General features: G+C 30.5%; 2 protein-coding genes across 4 annotated transcripts; both read left to right on the top strand.

Moving 5' to 3' along the window:
- CycY (cyclin Y) lies at positions 1-5637 on the top strand. Of its 3 annotated transcripts, none has more exons than XR_013881605.1 (9): positions 1-255; positions 580-716; positions 1060-1300; positions 1773-1906; positions 3055-3207; positions 3461-3602; positions 4192-4292; positions 4605-5239; positions 5391-5637. XR_013881605.1 is itself a non-coding variant. In XM_080168783.1 (8 exons), the coding sequence occupies exons 1-8, from the start codon at positions 145-147 to the stop codon at positions 4642-4644; spliced, it is 1059 nt and encodes a 352-aa protein (XP_080024909.1). In that variant the 5' UTR covers positions 1-144; the 3' UTR covers positions 4645-5339. The 3 variants fall into 3 exon arrangements, 1 of the variants encoding a protein (XP_080024909.1); XR_013881604.1 differs by having other exon boundaries at positions 4605-5248; XM_080168783.1 differs by lacking the exon at positions 5391-5637 and having other exon boundaries at positions 4605-5339.
- A 12909-nt stretch (positions 5638-18546) lies between these two features.
- LOC145314883 (uncharacterized) lies at positions 18547-19604 on the top strand. The gene is made up of 2 exons (XM_080154993.1): positions 18547-18681; positions 19079-19604. Exon 2 carries the CDS (start codon positions 19135-19137, stop codon positions 19477-19479), a length of 345 nt encoding a protein of 114 aa, XP_080011119.1. The 5' UTR covers positions 18547-18681; positions 19079-19134; the 3' UTR covers positions 19480-19604.
- Positions 19605-19989: the final 385 nt, after the last annotated feature.

The following is a 19989-nucleotide window of genomic DNA, read 5'->3' as shown; positions in this document are numbered from 1 at the left end:
ATGGAAGAGGGACATATTCAAATTAGTGTCATGAAAATGAATTTTTGAGTTACAATAAAAATGTCTGCTGTGTAAAGCGTTCCTAGAAGGTTATTGAAGTTCTTTCACACCTCTATCTATCTACCTATCTTTGTGTAGTACAAGATGGGAGCCAACCAGAGCTGTTGTGCGTACAGCTCCCCTCGTACAGTCACAAAGAAGGACAAATCTAAACGGGAAAAGGAGAAGCTTAACGAAAGATATGAACCTAGACAGGTTAGTTACTCTTCTATCTTATTTTCTCAATATGTTTCTTGCTTAGTTTTACTAGCAGTTTTCCACAGATACTTAAATAAATAACATAGTGCTGCCAGACAGAGGGAGAGGGGACTTCACTAGTCCCAAAAGATTTTTAATAATGTTTTCTTATTCATTGTCTTAACAACATTGGGGACTAAAGTTGGGTGTTCTAACGTTTCAACCACTAATTTTAAACTACAAAATGTGTAATTTGTACATCATCATTGGGGAAGTAGATTAATCTATCGGTCATTGTCTTAACCCCTCAGATTCCTATGTTCTATTTTCAATTTGTTCTAGTTGGTGAATGGTAAAGAGGAAAGTGTAGGTAACCTGCAGCATATCTCCGAGCGTGAACCAGATGATTGGGAGGAAGATCCTAGCCTCCATCCAACCACAGAAACTATGTTCATGGAAAAGTCAAAACAGAGTATCAAGTAAGCCTTTTTAGTGTTTCCATATTGACACAAATGCTAAGAGAAGATATGTTAGGTTTACTTAACAGGGTAGCTTTTCATAGGTCATGGAAAGGTTTATAGCTATTTTGGGGGAGGGTACCACCATCCTCCACAGAAAATAACCAAAATTAAAAATAAAATACATGGCCCTGCGGATATTTTTGGTAGATAGATCTTCACATAGATTTTTAAAAGAATTTTACGTGTCCCTAGAGGCCTAGAGGCATAGCCGCTAGTTTAAAATAAATTGGTAACTATTTTGTTATAAAAGAAGGTATTATTGATCCACTTAATAAACCTAAACATATTTATTTACTTATAGGAATGGAATGTCACGAAAACGGTCCCAGATGCATATAGCCAACTCCCAGTCACTCGGGGACTTCATGACCTTGAAGAAGGCCTCCTCCTGCTCCACCATCTACATTGACGACAGCACAGTGTCGCAGCCCAACCTAAAGAACACGATCAAGTGCGTGTCCCTGGCTATTTATTATCACATTAAGAATAGAAAATCTGAAACTATACTGGATATTTTTGATGAGAAAAATCATCCGTTAACGGTAAGAAATTTTTATTTTGCTATTTGTTGTATTCCCATAAGGGTGTAGATTTTCGTTAACTCCACACCTCCCCTTCCCCTGTAAGAATAAAGAAATATTCTGTATCTTTACACAATAATATACATTGGGGAAACAACTAGAGAGAGGTGGGGGAAAGAAAATGACTGGGTGGGAAAATATACACCCCTGTAAATTATAATATTTGATTCATGCGTCTCCAACTAATCGAAGTAAATACCTACCTACTCATCGAACTTAAAAATTTTTTTTTTTCCGGGATTTAGATACGTACATACATAGCACAATGACAATTGAGATCATTCGAAATTTCGAAAAATATCTGATTTTATCCCTTGTTAGTTATGGCCCCCAATTTATATTTTGAAATGAGCTATAGAAGATTTTTCCTTCTTTAAATGAGTTTTTTTTTATGGAGATTACATTAGATATTATAACCATTTGTATAATATAGAGAGAAGGAGTATCAGATGATTACAATAAATACAATCCAGACCACCGACAAATATACAAGTTTATCCGCACTTTGTTTAATGCTGCCCAGCTGACCGCTGAGTGTGCCATCATCACTCTTGTTTATCTTGAAAGGTAAATATCAAGGGGGGGGGGGGGGAGTTCTGACACATTTGCGTAAACAGTGAGTATAGGCTTTATCTTTGGACTAATAAGATAGGTTATTAGGGATAAAATCATTCTTATATGATGAATTTCCCCCAGATTTAAGATTTTTTGGATAGGCCTCCAGGTTCCGGAGCTCCAGGCCTCCAGGTGGTCTCTCTTTACGCAAATGTGTCAGAACTTCTCCCCCCCCCCTTATTTTTCTTTGATAGTAGTGAAATTATATCAATAAATTTAAGTTTAGTTTACTTAATGGATTGAGTATTGACCGTTTTAGATACTTTACTAACAGCTTCCATTTAAAAGGGGACTATCCACGAACAAGAGCAAGTGATTCTAAGCACCGTCCAGCATTGATCCAAAGTATTTGTTTAGTGAATATACAAGGTTGATGTTTGATATCTGGTTTATCGATTAAAAATTTAGGATTTACCATGGTTTTATATGAAAAACTTTGAAATGTAAATTATTTTTTAAAGCAATGTCAAAGGACAAAATAAAATAACACGAAAGAAAAGTATCAAATGCTGTATTTTGCAAAAATACATTAATTAAACTGTTTACAATATTACAAGTTACCAACCCTTTTTCTAAATATACATTTTAATCAAAATAATATACTTTTGTGTCAAAGCTTTTAAACAACAGTTTGAACTCATCAAAACATTTGATGATATTGCACCAAACAATGTTTAGCATTTCAAAGTTTTTTTTTATAAAACCATGGTGAAACCTATTTTTTTAGTCGATAAAGCGAATATTAAACATAAACCTAGTAGGCTAGTATATTTACTAAAAAAATACTATGGATCAATGCTGGAAGGTGCTTAGAATCACTTGCTCTTGTTCGTTGATAGTCCCCTTTGGAATTTTTGTTTGTTTATTATTTTTAATCATGAAGTAAAAATGCTACGTGGTATTTCTGCCATTTAACCTAACGCATATATTGCATTTCGTAATTAAAAAGTGGATGGTAGTTTAGATATCTTTGTCCTTAATAATCTATACTAAACTTATCTAAAAGAATTATAAAAATATAAATGCCCTTCTTAGAAATATCCCTTTTTAATTTATTTCATAGATTAGCATACCAATGTAACTAATCTTGATTGTTTTAGGTTGTTGACATATGGTGAAATAGACATTAGTCCTGGTAGTTGGAAGAGAATAACCCTTGGTGCTATACTGCTGGCCAGCAAGGTCTGGGATGATCAGGCCGTTTGGAACGTGGATTACTGTCAGATACTTAAAGATCTTACTGTTGAAGATATGTAAGTATTATTCCTTCTTTTCTACCGGACAAAACCGGTTTTGAACCATAAGAATTATGTCTTTTGATTTTTAGAAACCGAACCACCGTGTAGTGGAAAATAATGTGTATAAGCTACTTTTTGCTGTGTACTTAATGACATAGTTGATTGTCCTTGTTTTTATATTGTCTTCTAAAACAGAAAAAATTGATTTTTATCTTCACATATTTAAACTATCAATTTATGTATCCAATCACAAAACTGTATTTTTCAGGAATGAGTTAGAACGTCAATTTCTGGAGTTGCTCCAGTTCAACATAAATGTTCCAAGTAGTGTGTATGCCAAATATTTCTTTGACCTGAGAACTCTGGCAGAGGCTAATGACCTGGCCTACCCCTCTGAACCGTTATCTAAGGTTAGTACCTTGTTTTCTTATTGGTGTACACAGGTGTTTTTTTTCTTCTTGGGGGTGTTGAAGCATGAATGGATGAAAAAACGTGTAAGTAGACCTCCCAATTTTAATTGAGTATTAGTCATGGATATTAAGCTTTTGTAATTAACTTATTTAGAATTATTTTACAAATGTAAGTAATTTCAGTAAGTTTTATTGTCCTTGTAAAAATAGAAAATTACAGTTAGGTCAAATGGTGGATTTTTTTAGAAGTTAGATCTTACACCAGATTATTATATACTCTAATAAAGTGAGACTTGTAGCTGGCTAAAATAACGAACCATCCTCTTTATTCTATCCTCTTCCCTCCAACTGGATGAACAAACTGTCCAATCAATGATGTCTATAATAAATAAAGGAAATTTTTCCCCTGTCATAATATTTTATTTTATATTCATTAGTCAAATAGAATAAAACAGCTTTATTTCTGTCGATGTTTCTGATATGGTTATATTTCTTATCTATCCACTGATTTTGTACCGTTCTTGTTATTTGTGTTTGGTTCTACAGTACAAGCAAAATAAAATGATTTAATTTAATTCTTGAAATATAGGAAAGAGCCCAGAAGCTAGAGGCGATGTCTCGGTTCTGTGAGGATAGAATTTCAAATGATATTGTCGGCAACGGTGTCAAACGATCAAATTCTTTAGACAGGTAACAGTATATTTAAAGTATTTGTTGAAATATTTTTTGGTGCCAGTTGAAACAGGGATAGGCCAATTGAAATAATCTGTATCCTTTTTTATTTCCTAAAAAGTACTTTTAAAGTAACAATATATATATTTCTGTCTGTTTGAAGCATAAGATCTCGCTATCCTTTATTATGAATCATCAGTGAATGTTTTATTTTATTGAAATGGATAGACGACTTCCTCTGTAGTTGTAGTCGCTAGATGTTATTTCATGTCTTCCCGGATTTTTTGTAAAAATCTTTTTAATCTATTTTAATTTGATATTGTATTTCAGAATGACGAGTAATCGAAGAAGTGTTGCCATTCTATCCTGAATTCCACTACTTAGAATTATTAAAATCCATGCCTCTAGTTTCCCCTTTAGTAATATTATTATAATCTTGTGCGCATCTGAAACAAACAAACTTATCACTGATTTAGAGGATTTTTTTAAATGCTGGGCACTTAAAAAATCTACGAATAAAAACATTGCATAGCTGAAAACCATAAATTTAAACCTATACCCCTATTATAATGATCAAAGATTAATCCTTCAGCAATGTAAAATCAGGATTAGTGATAAATAAACCAACTCTGCTGGTCACTATAAAGTTACCAGTTCAATTTGTTTGTTGATTGTATGAGATGAACCATAAACAAACTCTGTTACATAAAATACTCCTTCTATAATAGACAGTGGACTAGTTGAAAAAAAAATGGTGACTAAAATACTGTTATGGTCCTAAAATTTGTATTTTATTGGTTAAAGTTGAACTAAAGTTAGGTTTAATGTGTTACAAGCTAAATACCTTCTGTTTACACCAATTCAACGCCGAAAGAAGTTCTTTCATCAATAAAATTACAGAAAAAAATCTACTTAATATAAAGTATTATTTTCTCTTTCCACCTTCCATGAAATAAAATGCAAAAGTGATAATGGTAAAATGATGTAAATAAAATATTGCCATGTAAAATGCCAATTAAAATAATTTTATTTATCCATTTCATTTGTTAAACCCGCACAAAAAAAATATATTTTATTTAAATTTTACATCAATTTTAACCATTGTTGCAAAATTAGTAAAACTACAAGTCTACTTAATAATAAAAATTTTAAATGATTCCAAGAGTTGATGAAAGTTGTATATCACTCATATAGTTGCTAGTTAATGTATGATAAATATGACATTATTAAAATTGTTATTATATATTATAGTGTATGTTTATTGCTTTCCTACAGATAACCTTAATAATGATTTTTGACAGCTATATTATCATAATTATCGTCCAAAGGGGTAGTTTCACGAAATGCATTTGAACTTAATTTAGTGAACCGCATATTTTTTGCTAGTTAATGGGTTAAACTATATTTATATGGCATATATTTGAAAGAATTTAAATTTTCTACCACGTAGTTTTGAAAATATCAAGACTTGAAAATCGTCTTTTTGTGATATATGCAATTTAAAAGACGATTTTCAAGTCATGATATTTTAAAAACTACGTGGTAGAAAATTGAAATTCTTTCAAATATATGTCATATAAATGTAGTTTGACCAATTAACCAGGAAAAATTATGCGGTTCACTAAATTAAGTTTAAATGCATTTCGTGAAACAACCCCTTTAAGATTACTAGTTCCATTTTAATAAGCGAATCTAAAATATTAAGGTACGAGTCTGTTTCTCCCGCCAAAATTTAATCAACAGCGGCCTAAAACTTCAATTTCTGTCTCGTTTTAAAAATAGGATACTATTAAGAAAACGCTGTGAGTGTGCTATTTATCGGCACAGTTTAAAAATGTGCCATTTTTGTTTTAAAAAAATATTCATTAAAAAAACACTAAAATGTTATAAAATTGTAATACAGTTGTAAAATATTTCTGATTAATTAAAAAACATAACTTAAGAATCTCTTTATGTGTCCTCCATCAGGACTTGTGGCGCGACAAGGTTTTGCCCAAATAAGTTTTGACAGCCTAAGTGAGGTTTTATTTTTCTTACTTCAGCCAATCAATTAAAGGGACAATTCGATTTAAGTTCTTTTTAGCCAAATTAAAATATAATTTTTAAAACTTTTTGAAAAGATAAAATATTACCCATAGCCTAAATTTTTTATTAGATGGATTGGAGAATTCTCACTGATAGTGTCAAAACCACTTGTGTGATCAGACTTCTGTATGAAATAAAATTTCAAAGCAAAAAACAAATGGTAGGTAACTATGTATGTTCCTTTAACCACAAAATCAGTTTTTACACACTTCGTGAGAATTTCCTTTCATAACAAAGGTTTTTATAAACTTAAATTGAATGTCCCCCCCCCCCATGAATAACGTAAAACTTACAGAGAAAGTATTATAGTTCCATGCTCAAACTCGTTCTTGTTTCTTCCAAGACATGATTTCATTAATTTACACATAATATAATTTCTAGAGAATGTTCTTGTAGCGAGCTTTATCTTTCTTATTTATTATTAGGGTTGGGCCGGATACCGGATATCCGGCTGATTTCTAATGCCGCATATTTGCTATCCGGGCAGATATCTCCAACGCCTGATATCTGGCAAATTACCTGATATCCGGCATTAGAAATCAGCCATACATCCGGATTCCGAATAGTTTCAATAACCGATATCCGGCCGGATATTGAAAATGGCCGGATATACGGCCCAACCCTATTTATTATACCAAGTATATTGATTCATTTTCATTACTAAGCTTCTATTTTTTGCTTATTTGTTACTTTTATATTTATTTTTTTACTCCAGTAGGATTATTTAGAGTTCAAATTGCTAGTAAAACTTAAAAAGTCCATTTTTTTATACCATTTAAAAGATACTAGGTACAGTTGTTTTGTTATTAAGTACTTCTGAGTTTTTATGTAAATTAGTTTTTATGAAATGTTGATTCTATTAACAGGGTGTAACTTTGTTGTTGTCATAAATAGGTAAATTTTATATTTTGTTTCTGTTCCTATTGATATTTTGCCCCTTATGAATAAATTTTTCGGTTTAGCATAAAAAAAATTTAATTGAAAAGAACGTGTCATAACTTTTGTGATTTTTGTTTAACCCATTCGTGACGAGCTGCCAAAGTTAAAACCAACTTATTGTTTTAAAAACTCGAATTACTTCAAAAAAGAGGTCTACAAAAAAAATAGATTGCATATCTAAATTCTATGGATCATTTTCAATCAACTGCCTACTAAAAATACCGACTAGCTGTTTTTAAAAAGATCACAAATGTTAGGACACGTTCTTTGTCTAATATTGTTGTAAAGTTTCTAGTCTCAATTAATATTGCTGTTGCATGCATTCTTTTCACGTTTTTTCTGTGGTAAATATATTTTATTTCCCTTTCATAAAAATTATGTTGTTTAACTTACTATTATTATATCAAAATAAACGTCATAAAAAAAAGTTGATTCTTGGCTTTATAAAAACTAGATTAAATGATCTTTTAATGATCTAAGAATACACTTTTAAATTGGTTTTGACATAGTAAATGCTAATAATTTCATTAAAAAGACATTTTTTTCAGCCATATTTAAACATAGTAGGTAAAATTGTAAAATTTGAAAGCAGCAAATATAATCTCATTATATTGTTTTGTAATTATTTGATTTTAAAAATCCCTGTAAATGCATCAACGCCGCCAGAGACAAAATAGAATTATATCAGAAAATGTTAACCTAAGCCCCCATAAAAGTATTATTTTATTTATAATCATTCCCATCAGGTTAGCCGAAGATAAAATTGTATATTGTTTATATTTATTTAAAATAAGCTAAACATTTTCTGCTCTAGTTTATACTTTGTATTTGCGGGGAGTGATGAGGTTGTAGAGAGAGGGTGTAGGTCCCCCCCCCCCCTAGCCCTCAGTATTCTGTTCAGCCTCTAGCCAACCAGTTAATCTATTATTTATAGTAAAGTCAAACTTTTTGTACATATTTGTATTCAAAATAATAAAACTGCTTGCCATTTGCATTTTTCTATTTCATTTTCAATGTTTAGGTAAAAAATTAATGTTAGTTATTAAGTAAAATATATGTCAAACGTTGTTGGTTAAAAATAAAGTTTGCTGTGCGTCATTCATTTAATAAATACAAGTTAATATTTGCCGGAAAGTATAATTTCCATGAGGATAGAGATTGGGGATTAGTTTTTTGTTTTATTCTGCTTAAACTATTTCTTATGACGCTTTTAGATGACCCATGAAAATTTTGGTGCTTATGAGAACTATAAGCATTTAAGTGTAAATTAAGTATTTATGACAGTAATTTGTACTTACTATGTACCTATGAAATTTTTGCAGATTCTTTGCTTGCAGAGTTGATAATGTTCTCGTTGTAATAGAACTACAGCAAACTCGCATTTTTTAATACTTGCTTTAAACTAGTTAATGAGTTTAAAAGATGACTACTTCCTTAAAAGCGAAGATTTAAAAATTCAACATTTTGAAGTATGATTTTTAAATATAATACAGTGTGTTTTTTTATGACAACTTTTTTGAAAGCAATTTTACCCCACTTATAGTTATCCGAATTTAATGATCAATGGCTTATTTTCTTTGTTTTTTAATGCAATTAATTGAACACCAAAAAAATATTTCAGTTTTTATTTAAAAAGTAGAGTAAAATCTAGAATTCAAAACTTAGGTGTCAACGTCTAAAAATGGTTTTAGCGCATTTTTCTTATGCTCAAATATTCAACCTTTTGCAAGAATGGCTGCTAAACACTTCAAAGTTGAGATATAGAGCTAAAAATGTATACAGATACTATTAGGGACATGTATTAGAACATATCAAAGTTTGAAGGTCATATGATCTCAACCAGGGAGGGAGTACTGGCCCCCCAAAGTCGATTACAGAAAATCCAATTTTTTTCTTGCAAAGGGTAGAAGATTTAGGCGTAAGAAAAATGCGCTAAAACTATTTTTAGATGTTGACACATAAGTTTTGAATTTTAGATTTACTGTACTTTTTAAATAAAAACTGAAATATTTTTTTGTTGTTCTATTAATTGCATTAAAAAACGAAGAAAATAAGCCATCGATCATTAAATTCTGATAACTATAAATGGGGTAAAATTGCTTTCAAAAAAGTTCTCATAAAAAAACACTGTATTTTTAAAATTACAAATGCAGGAGGCTTAATATGGACATACTTACATTTTGAGATGGAAATTAGAGAAGTTTCGCTTAGATCATTGTACTTAATCGCCATGGGAATCTATATGAAATAATTGCCGAAGGGAATAGAAAAATTATTTCATAAAAAAATTGTGTATAGAAGGCTTAGAATAGTCGGAATGGTATTCCTCCGTTTTCTTAATTGTAAATAGATGTTATTTGATTCATCGTGCGTAGTTTTAAAACAATAGGCAAATTCTAACACATCTAAATTAGCACTTAATCGTTATGGATGTATTGTACAGACCTACCCTAAAAATAGAAAAACTACGCTCTTTCAAGATTCACGTGTTGATACATGATTTTATTTACTCTACAGTATTAATTAAAGTAATGCAGTAGCTGGAAAATTAATTGATCTGACAAAGTGATGAACTAAACATGAATGATTTAATGCATTTAAAAATAACTGCCAAATATAGGGCAGCAACAGTAGTTAGATCCACAAACTAATTGCTGTGTTTTCTTAAATATATTGTTCTTTTTCAAAGCAAAGTTTTTAGATTTGGGGTCTGAATAGATGATAACACGTGACATAGCCGAAGACAACAACAACGAAGAAAGTACCTCAATGACGTCATAAAAATGGGGGATTGGGAGGTGTGGGTAAGAAAACCCCTAAAAAAGAGATGGATAATCCCTAGTTTTTATGACGTAACATGCTGATGTTTTGAGGGACTTTCTTCGTTTTCGACATAGCCCATTTAACTTTTCAAACATGCAAGAATCGTCTATCCTACTGCAGAAAGTGATAGAATAGTACAAGAAATCTATTTTTAAACAATAAAACATTATTATTCGTGGACCCAACCGTACAAACAAACCTAACTGCATTTTCCCTGTCGATAAAGTATCTGCAATTTTATGTGTCGTCATGAGTACTTTAAAATTAACTAGTATTTTCTAATTTCTGCTTTCTTTGATCTCTTTTTCCAGGAAGGATATTGGACTGTAACTTTGTACCCAAAGTTTTTTAACCATGTCATCTTATTCTTTGACATTATAAATTTGTGTATTTTTATTAAAAGTGAAGCTTTTCTATAATTAGGGTCGGTCAGTCTGTCTGTAACGGATAGCTTTTTTCGATAATTTAGGCGGGTTAGAATTGTTCTATCGATTTTAAACTTTTGATGATGATTCCTATAGGAGTTAGGTACGAGTTAGAAAGCGTAGCAACTCTATAATCGTTACCAGATTGTCCGTACGTCCATTTTAAACATGTTGATTTTTTTACTTTTATAACAACAATTTTTTATGTGATACAGAATTTTTGTAACAAATTTACGTATAATTTTGTCAAGAATATTCAAATTTTGTATACTCAGTTATGACACTCATCAAGAGTTAATGTTCGTCTGTCATACCGTTTCAGAGCTTCGCTTTTATGGATGTTGTCATCCTTGTTGAATATTGATTGTTTGTTTCTGTAATTGATTGTTCTACACTAAAAAATGTATATACAGCAGGGGTAATTTGTTCAATCATCATTAGGGATGTATGTAAACCTATCGTTCATTGTCTTATTTCTTAGATCCCTGCTTTAAAAATAAAATAAGATCTAATAGTGGCGAAGATTTTCTATAACTAGAGTTATAACCGTACGTCTGGTAAGATTTGCTTCAAATAAAAAGGCTCTTTCAATAACTTGTTTTCCTGTTTGTTAATAACTTGTTATTGATGAGTTATTTCTTTGTTTTATTGAAAAGAATCTTTATAATATGTTCTTGATGAAAATAGATAAAAAAAAATGCGGTTAAGAAATGAAATTCGCTTGGACGAGCTACCCTGGATTCCATTACAGATCATAATTCAGGTAAAAGCGCAGCAACTCTAATCTATAGTGTGTCGTGTCTGGTTTTAGGCTGTTTTTTTTTCTGGGTCTCGGCAACAACCGTCTTTGGTCGAGTCGTACACTCGGTTCATCTGGGTCTTTGATCAGAGAAAGAAAGGGGACAATGGGCTTTTTATTATTACACTAATCCCCAAAGTTTTATAATAACGTTTTCTTATTCGTTGACATAACAACTTTAGGGACTTCAGCTTATTTTAATTGGTTGGTTTATTAAGTTGAGTGTTCAAACGGTTCAACCAATAATTTTACGCTACATAAGAGGTAATTTTGTATTATATAATATTGGGAATGTACATCAATTTATCGGCCATTGCCTTTCCCTTTTGATCCCTGGTACTTGATACTTTTAATTTCGATTTGTAAATTTTCATACTTTACCTAATTATTAATTCATTTGACACACTTTATGGAAGTTTTTTTTTGCAGATATACGCATTTTTTTAATTGCCTAATTATTACATGATATTGAACAATAATTACACACTAAAATCTGCTAAACTTTTATAATTGCTCTGCTTACTTTTGAAGGGCAAAGCAATTTAATAAGTTGCCTTGGCAATTTACTTTAAGTTTGAAAATCACTTTCAATTTGCACCACATTTTTGTGCAACTTTTAGGAAAATACAATTTTTGCGGATAATTAAATGTGCAAGCAATGTTTTGCCTAGTTGTGCATTCGCAAATATTTTCATTGAAGGCTTTTTGTTGTCATTTCAATGACGTTTTTTTTGAAATATATGTGTATTGTTTGTACTTGATAGTTCTTTTTAAAAGTTTTGGGTTCTAATCCCATCAGGTTTAATCCTTCAGGAAAAAAAATATTTAGTTTATTTTTAAGATATTTCAACTTTATTTGTGTACTATGAAAAAAACTGTGAACAATTCTCAAAAAAAATATTTTAAGTTAAAAAATTGTCCTGAACTTAATGTGCAATTTTTTGTAATTGTTAGTTTTACAGAAACAAGGATGACAACATCCATAAAAGCGAAGCACTGAAACGGTAGGACAAACGGACATTAACACTTGTATAGTATCTGAACTAAAAAATCAGAATTTAAAAGTATAAGAGTCGAAGCAAAATTGTAAGTAAATATGTCAAAAAACTGCTTGAAGCAGGATAATGTTTATGGACAAACTTACATTTTAGAACTTAATTATAGAGTTGCTTCGCTTATAATATTGTTCTTTGTTGTCCCAGGAATCAATATACCAAAAATCAGATCAAACGGATAATAAGAACACTTGAAAATTTGTTGTTAAAAAAGTAGAAAAATCAACATGTTTAAAATGGACGTACAGACATTCTGGTAATGATCATAGAGTTGCTACGCTTTCTAAATCGTACCCAACTACTACAGGAATCATCATGCAAAGTTTGAAATCGATAGGACAATTCTAACATGCCTAAATTAACGAATAAAAGCTATCTATCTCGGACGGACGGACGGACGGACGGACGTACGGACGGACGGACGTACGGACGGACGGACGGACGGACCGACGGACGGACCGACCCTAATTATAGAAAAGCTTCGCTTTTAAAAATAGCCCTGATCAATTCCAAGACTTAAATCAAATAAAAATGAAATATCCCAAAGATTTTCTAAAATACACCTAATCAATATCAACCTACAAACAAAAAAATCCTTATTACTCTATAATTTTCAAAGCGAAGCTTTTCTATAATTAGGGTCGGTCCATACGTTCGTACGTAACGGATAGCTTATTTCGTTGATTTAGGCATGTTAGAATTCAATTGTCCTATCGATTTCAAACTTTCCATGATTATTCCTATATAATTTAGGTACGATTTAGAAAGTGAATCAACCCTACAATCGTTACCAGAAAGTCCGTACGTCCATCTTTAACTTTTTAACCACAAATTTTATGCGATAAAATTAATTTTCCGATTGGTCTCCTTTTTGGAATACTGATTCATAAGACAACAATTTGCAAAATTATAATCGAAACATCTCTATAATTAAGTCTTAAAAATGTAAGTATGTCCATAAAAATTATCCTGTACTTAAGTAGTTTTTCAACAAATATACCTACATAAAAATTTGTTTCGAAATTATGATTTATAATTCTGATTATTCAGTTCGGACACTGTACAGTGTACAAGTGTTAATGCTCGTCTGTCTTACCGTTTCAGAGCTTTGCTTTTATAGTTGTTGTCATGCTTGTTAGGATAGTTATTTCATATAAAAAAGCAAAATAATGAATTTCATAAAAAAAGCTTAAATAAAATAATCACTTGTGTAATTTTTAGAATTTGGATTTGAGAAGCAAAATGAGTCTTCGCCTGGTGAGTAGAACTATGCATTATTGGATTTCTCTTCTTGACAATTATGCATTCAAATCTTGGAGGATTCACAATATTCAGGAAAATATCTTTCTCGTATTCATTCGAATCCAGTGGATAGGAACCGGTTCTCATCCATACGAAAAAACTATGTCCAGCATTGTATTATATCCAGCTTTTTACAAATATAAAAATGTACAATCATTCTATATCCGCGGAAAGCTGTTTATAATACGTTGCGAGATATAACTATTAAATCACTTATAAATCTTTCCATGTCTAAAAAGAGTCCAGCAGCTATAAGCAGAGCAAAAATTTTTTATAAGTATAAACAACAAATACCTAAATAGTGTTCAAATTGTAGTTTTTTTGCGAGAAAAAGTTTAAGAGACTCATACGGACAGACATCACCTAACAAAAGAGTATGTACATAGTTTTTTTTGGTGCTTTGATTTTTTTTGAAAAAATGAAATTTCCTTATTTGGGTCAGGTTTAGCCTTCCAACTGGTGTTTTAAATTTTAAAAGGTTGATTTCCCTGAAGCTTATAGGCGGCTGACGCGAAGCTGCTGTGCCCTATTTTTCTTTGAAATTATTTACTTTAGTAAAATGAAAAGATATCAATTTATTTATGAACAGAGTTTTAGACTAAAGCAGTTTTCCACTGAAGTCGAAGAGATTATTGGTAAATATATATATTGAAAATCTGAAAATGTCTACACCATTAGCCTAAAGGTTAATTTAATTCTTAGAGCCAAGGTAGAAATACCCCTAAAAAAAACCTTAAAGGAAAACTTTTGGTAACTTCCCCGAAAAACCTTAAAGCTACCCATTAACTGACACGTCACTTGTTTCAGATATCTTAATGAACATTGAACAAGATGAATATTAATACTATTAAGTTTATAGTAAATGTAAAAGTATACACGGTGTTTAAAAAAAAACTGCGTTTTCCGGTTTTGGGAAACAACCAGAAGGAGTATGAAAAAAATAATTATATGTCCATATTCTCTGTACAAATGTGCATTACATTTACTTAAGGTGTTTTTTGATATCTCTAAAAATGTGGCTGTACTGATAAGTACATGTAGGGTAAAAATGCCTCATGCTAAAACTGTGATAACTATTAGATTTAATTAACTTATTTATTGTGTAACATTTTGGTTTGAACGTACAATATTAAAGTAGTAAAAGGTTAAATCAATGTCCCCATTTGAGATTTTTTACATATTTTCTTTTTATGGCCTCATGCAAAGAGCTTTTTAGATTATTCAGAATTTAGTTTTTTCTATTTTTCTATGGCAAAGTCATTTTTCATAAAAGATCTTCTTTAATACTGTGCATATTAATAAATAAAACAAGTTACTTTTTATTTCATTTCAATATCTTAATAAATAAGCAAGTTATGTTGGTTTAAATTGTTGCTAAAAATGCGTCTTCTTAGATTAACTAAGTTTTTTGAGTTAATCTGTTATGACCTGTCAATCAAAATTAAGATATTAAGAGATTATAGAGGGAGGGATGAGGTACGGACAACAACATTTTTAATAGTAAGAATCAAAATTCAAGCAATAAGATAATTGATTTTTGTTTTCATAACATTTATTTTAAATTAAATTTTAAATGTATTTATTAGAATATTTTGTTGTGCATGCTAATATGTTGTTTTCAAGTAAAGAGAAGATTTTAATTCAACTTTATACCATAAAATTCTACGCGAATACAGTAACACACACACACTTTTTAAATTCTTTGGGCTCTAAAAAGTGGCATTGTTTTAAGAGATATTAAAAACCACTTTTTATAAGTTCAATGCATATTTTTATAGAGAATATGGACATATAATTATTTTTTTCATACTCCTTCTGGTTGTTTCCCAAAACCGGAAAACGCAGTTTTTTTTAAACACCGTGTATAGGCTCCAAATCTATAAGCGCATAATTTTAACTGGGTTATTTTTTTTAGATCAATTACTTTGTTAAAGTCAAGGTGCACTCTTAATAAAAAAAAACGCTGGTTCAATCAATTCTTCAATTATTTTTGTTGTAACTCAAACCTTATAATTTAGATTTTGAAGTGGATGGATTGTCCCTCTGCTCTGGTTATCTGGATGATGGTGTTCAGTACCTGATAAATAACCACCCAGGAGTGTGTACTATCTTTACTCTGTCTATAAACATCTACTTAATTTTCTAGAGAATTGACAGCTGCTTAATAATCTGCCTAATTTTTTTAAGCAATGCTACTCTACTATATAATACCATGTTTATATTGAATGCTCATTTGTGCACTTGTCGCATGATATCTAATAAGGTTTTAGTCATTACACAAAGCAGTCAATATTAGAAAATTATGAAAAAATATAAAAAATATAGTTGAGCTATTTAAAGTTGTTTTCTTCTTGAAAAATGAGTACCAAGAAACAAAATGGGTCAACAGTTCAATTTGTATTAAAAATGTAATATAAATATTTTTTTTTATATTATAGAATTATCCTTATTATTTTATTTCATATTTTCTGGTATTACATTTTATTCCCAAAATACAGTAAACTATAATTAACTTAGTACATTACTTCCCCTAGAACTGGAAGATTTAAAGCTTGGAGTAGCTGAATCAACTTCACTAGCATCCCTCTCATCTCTTCTTAGTCTTTGTAGAACATATATTACAAGTTTAGGAATACAAAAACTACAAGAAGAAGATATAACTATCATGAGTCCTCTGAAAGAAGAATTTTTCCACTCTATTGTGAACTGTCAAAGATTAACAAAGCTTTCATTTGTTGGAACAAATCTTTGTCCAGATGATATTCATGCAATCATATTTTCTGTGATAAGCCCAATGCAAGAGATTCAAATCAAAGATTATCAAAGCTCACTTGATTTTATGTTTTTACCAAACAGTCAAGATATGGCACATACAGAATATAACTTTAACATTTTGGAAACTCTGAAAATAGCGAATTGTCCAATGTTTACAGATTTTGGTTTAATGCAACTGAACAGGATGGTTCTATTAAAATACCTGGATTTGTCCAGAACTAATATTACCTGTGAATTTGAATGTGATTTGTCGCTACATAACCTGGAAACCTTAAAGCTTTCTCACTGCAGGCATGAAGTCTTATTTTTCAACATTAAAAGTCTTTTTATATATTTTTTTTTATAAAATTACCAAAAATTTTACAATCTTTTAGATATTAAAAAGTAATAAATGTTTAATGGAAGTGTGGAGCCTATTAATTACATAGAAACTGTTGACTGCATTAAATATGAAATTTCAATGTTTTTAGGTAAGGTTGTTGACGGGTATACACTTAGGGTAGGATAGCTGCTTTATAGGAGATTTCTTAAATATGCATATTTATTATTTAATTTTACTAAAGTAATAAAAGAACAAGGAAGACAACATCCATAAAAGCGAGCTCCGAATCGGTTGGACAAACGAATATTAACGCTTGTAGAGTGTCAAAACTGAATAATCAGAATATAAATGTATAAATGTCGTAACAAAATTTTAAGTAAATTTGTTGAAAAGCTGCTTAAACACAGGAGTTAAGGTCATACTTACATTTTTAGGACTTGATTAATGATTATAGAGGTGGTCCGCTTTTGATATTGTACTTTATTGTTATAGGAATCAGTATGCCAAAAAGCAGATCAATCAAAAAGTTGTATAACATAAAATTTGCTGTTAAAAAAGTTATAAATCAACATGTTTAAAATGGACGTACGGACATTCTGGTAACGATTATAGAGTTGCTATGCTTTTTAAATCCTATCTAACTACTACAGGAATCAACATGCAAAATTTGAAATCGATAGGGCAATTCTAACCTGCCTAAATTAACGAAAAGAGCTAGCCGTTACGGCCGGACAGACTGACCTTAATTATAGAAAATCTTTGCTTTTAAAAAGACTGTAATTTGTAAACCAAATTTTTTTTCTTTTAAAATTCGACTTCAAATTTTACAGAAACCTGAAAGATGTTGGAATGTGCAATATTCTCAGCTGCACAAGTGGTCAACTAAGAAACCTTTACTTAGATTATACTCACATTACTGGAGCATTAATACCTGAAACTATTACAAGCCTAAGGATCTTAAGTCTTAGTGGATGCTATAAGCTAAATTCCCAATCATTATGCTTGTTATTAAACCAAATTGCTAATACTATTATGATGTTAGACATATCATATACAAATGTAACATTTAGATGCAGCACCATTATTCACAAACTTCATCAAATAGAATCATTAATATTAACAGAATGTTCTCTATCAGATTTTGGGTTGAGTAAAGTATTAAAAAGTTGTGGCAATAACCTAAAAAATTTAGTATTAAATAAAACCAACATATCACTGAAAAATGTAGTAATGTGTGAATCAAAACTCCAAGGATTAACAAATCTAGAAGTGTCTGGATGTAAAAATATTTCCTCTTTTTACATTGCTGTGATCCTATCCTTAACTTGTGCCACCCTGAAACATTTAAACATTAGTTTTACAAGTGTATCTGTGTTTGATTTTGAAAAAAGTGTCAACTTCAAAAGTCTTGAAAAAGTTTGGTTAAATGGATGTAGTAAACTTACAGAACATGGAGTAGCAGGTAAATATCTGCTTTGTTTTAATTATGTAAATTTGGTCAGCATTCAACTTAAAAATATTCAACTGTTCTTTTTAAATTATTTTTAGTGGTTAAATTGACTTATTTTTCTTGAAGCTTTTTATAATGCATAAAAAAATTAATGGACAAAGATAGGCCAATACACATACTAAATTACCAATGGCAAGCCAGTATTCATTTAATTGACCATTGGTAGGCCAGTATGACGTCATTTTTTATAATATAATATAATTTTAAAACAAAGCATTTTTCTCTTATTAGATCTGCTGAAGAGGTGTGGTAAAAGTCTGTGCTATTTCAATTTGAATGGGACCAACGTTTTAAGCTTTGGAAATGAAGCTATTTTGCTTCCTGGGCTTTCAGAATTGTATTTGAGCCAGTGTAATTATCTTACTGATCGAGGTATTTTATATTTGAAAAATGAATGAAATACATAGCAGGTGGATTTAATTATTTTTCACCAAAATTCCACTTTACAAACAATAATATTTGTAGAAATAAGTTCTTATGGTTCTTTTTCATTATGGCTTCGAAACCGATTAATATCCGCTGGATTAGAACTGGTTCTCTTCTCAGCCAGACTGAAAAATCAATTAAAGCATCGTACTACAGACGATTTCCACGAATATTAAAATAAAAATAATAAGATTATTACCTACTAGTTTTGTTATCTCGGACCTTCGGTCCCTCGGGGACAAAACTGATTTTAGTCGTATTATTTTTCTTTTTAATACTCGCGGAAAGCTATTTGTTTCATAAATTAACTATGATGTGAATTTATTCTTATTTTATCATTTAGGATTGCTATCTATTCTCCATTCATGTGGCAACAGGCTCAGAAAGCTAGATCTCTCCATGACCAACATAACTGGTGATGGTCTAAAGAAAGATCATGATGCTACATCCGTGAAAGTTTCTGTAATTGATGGTGATTCTAATCAGCACAAGATCTATCAGCCAACAAGCAAACACATCAAGTTGACAAGGAAGTCCAACAACCATTGTGATCCAGCTACGCTAGTTCTCCTGCCATGTCTACAGATTTTGAAGCTGTTTGGAACAGACAATGTGACCGACACTGGATTTGCTAATCTAATAGAATTATGTGGTTCTAATTTAAAGGAGATTGTTTTATTAAAAACTCGAGTATCAAAGCATGTTTTAGATATGCTTCGCTCTCGAGGGGTTAATGTTCTTTAGTTATTATTATAATTGAAGTTATGTTATTCCAATCATGATGACATTATGTATCGCTGAAAACAAAAATTTGCATTATGGGGCATAAACAACTGAAATAGTTTTTTTTGTGAAGATTTCCCGACTAAACTTGTCCGTAATTCTGTTTAATATGGTTTGGAGAAGTTTTGAAATGTCCTGTATAAATATTTTGCAGACCTATATATGCAATGCATGCTACTGAAAATGTCTGAACATTGTCCATTGTCTATCTGTCTGTCTCCTCACAAATATATAAAGAAAATAAGATGTACTTTGCTAAAGACTTTATTTTATATAATGATTGTATTTCTAAAACTGGGTAGAAAAGAAATAATTTATTGAGTATTATGTATATAGAATGTGATTTTTATTTAGTAATTTCTTCTTTTTATAATGGATTATAAGTCAATTACTACTGTATTTGTCTTATTATTAATTGTTTGTTTTGTTATCTCTAATTTGTAAAAAATTACTGTTATTTCACAATTTCTT

This window comes from Acartia tonsa, chromosome 1, assembly GCF_053477335.1.
Source record: "Acartia tonsa isolate MP-2025a chromosome 1, ASM5347733v1, whole genome shotgun sequence".
Taxonomy (NCBI): Eukaryota; Metazoa; Arthropoda; class Copepoda; order Calanoida; family Acartiidae; genus Acartia; species Acartia tonsa.
Note: the sequence above shows the minus strand (reverse complement) of the source record. Positions and strands in the feature narration are given on the sequence as shown.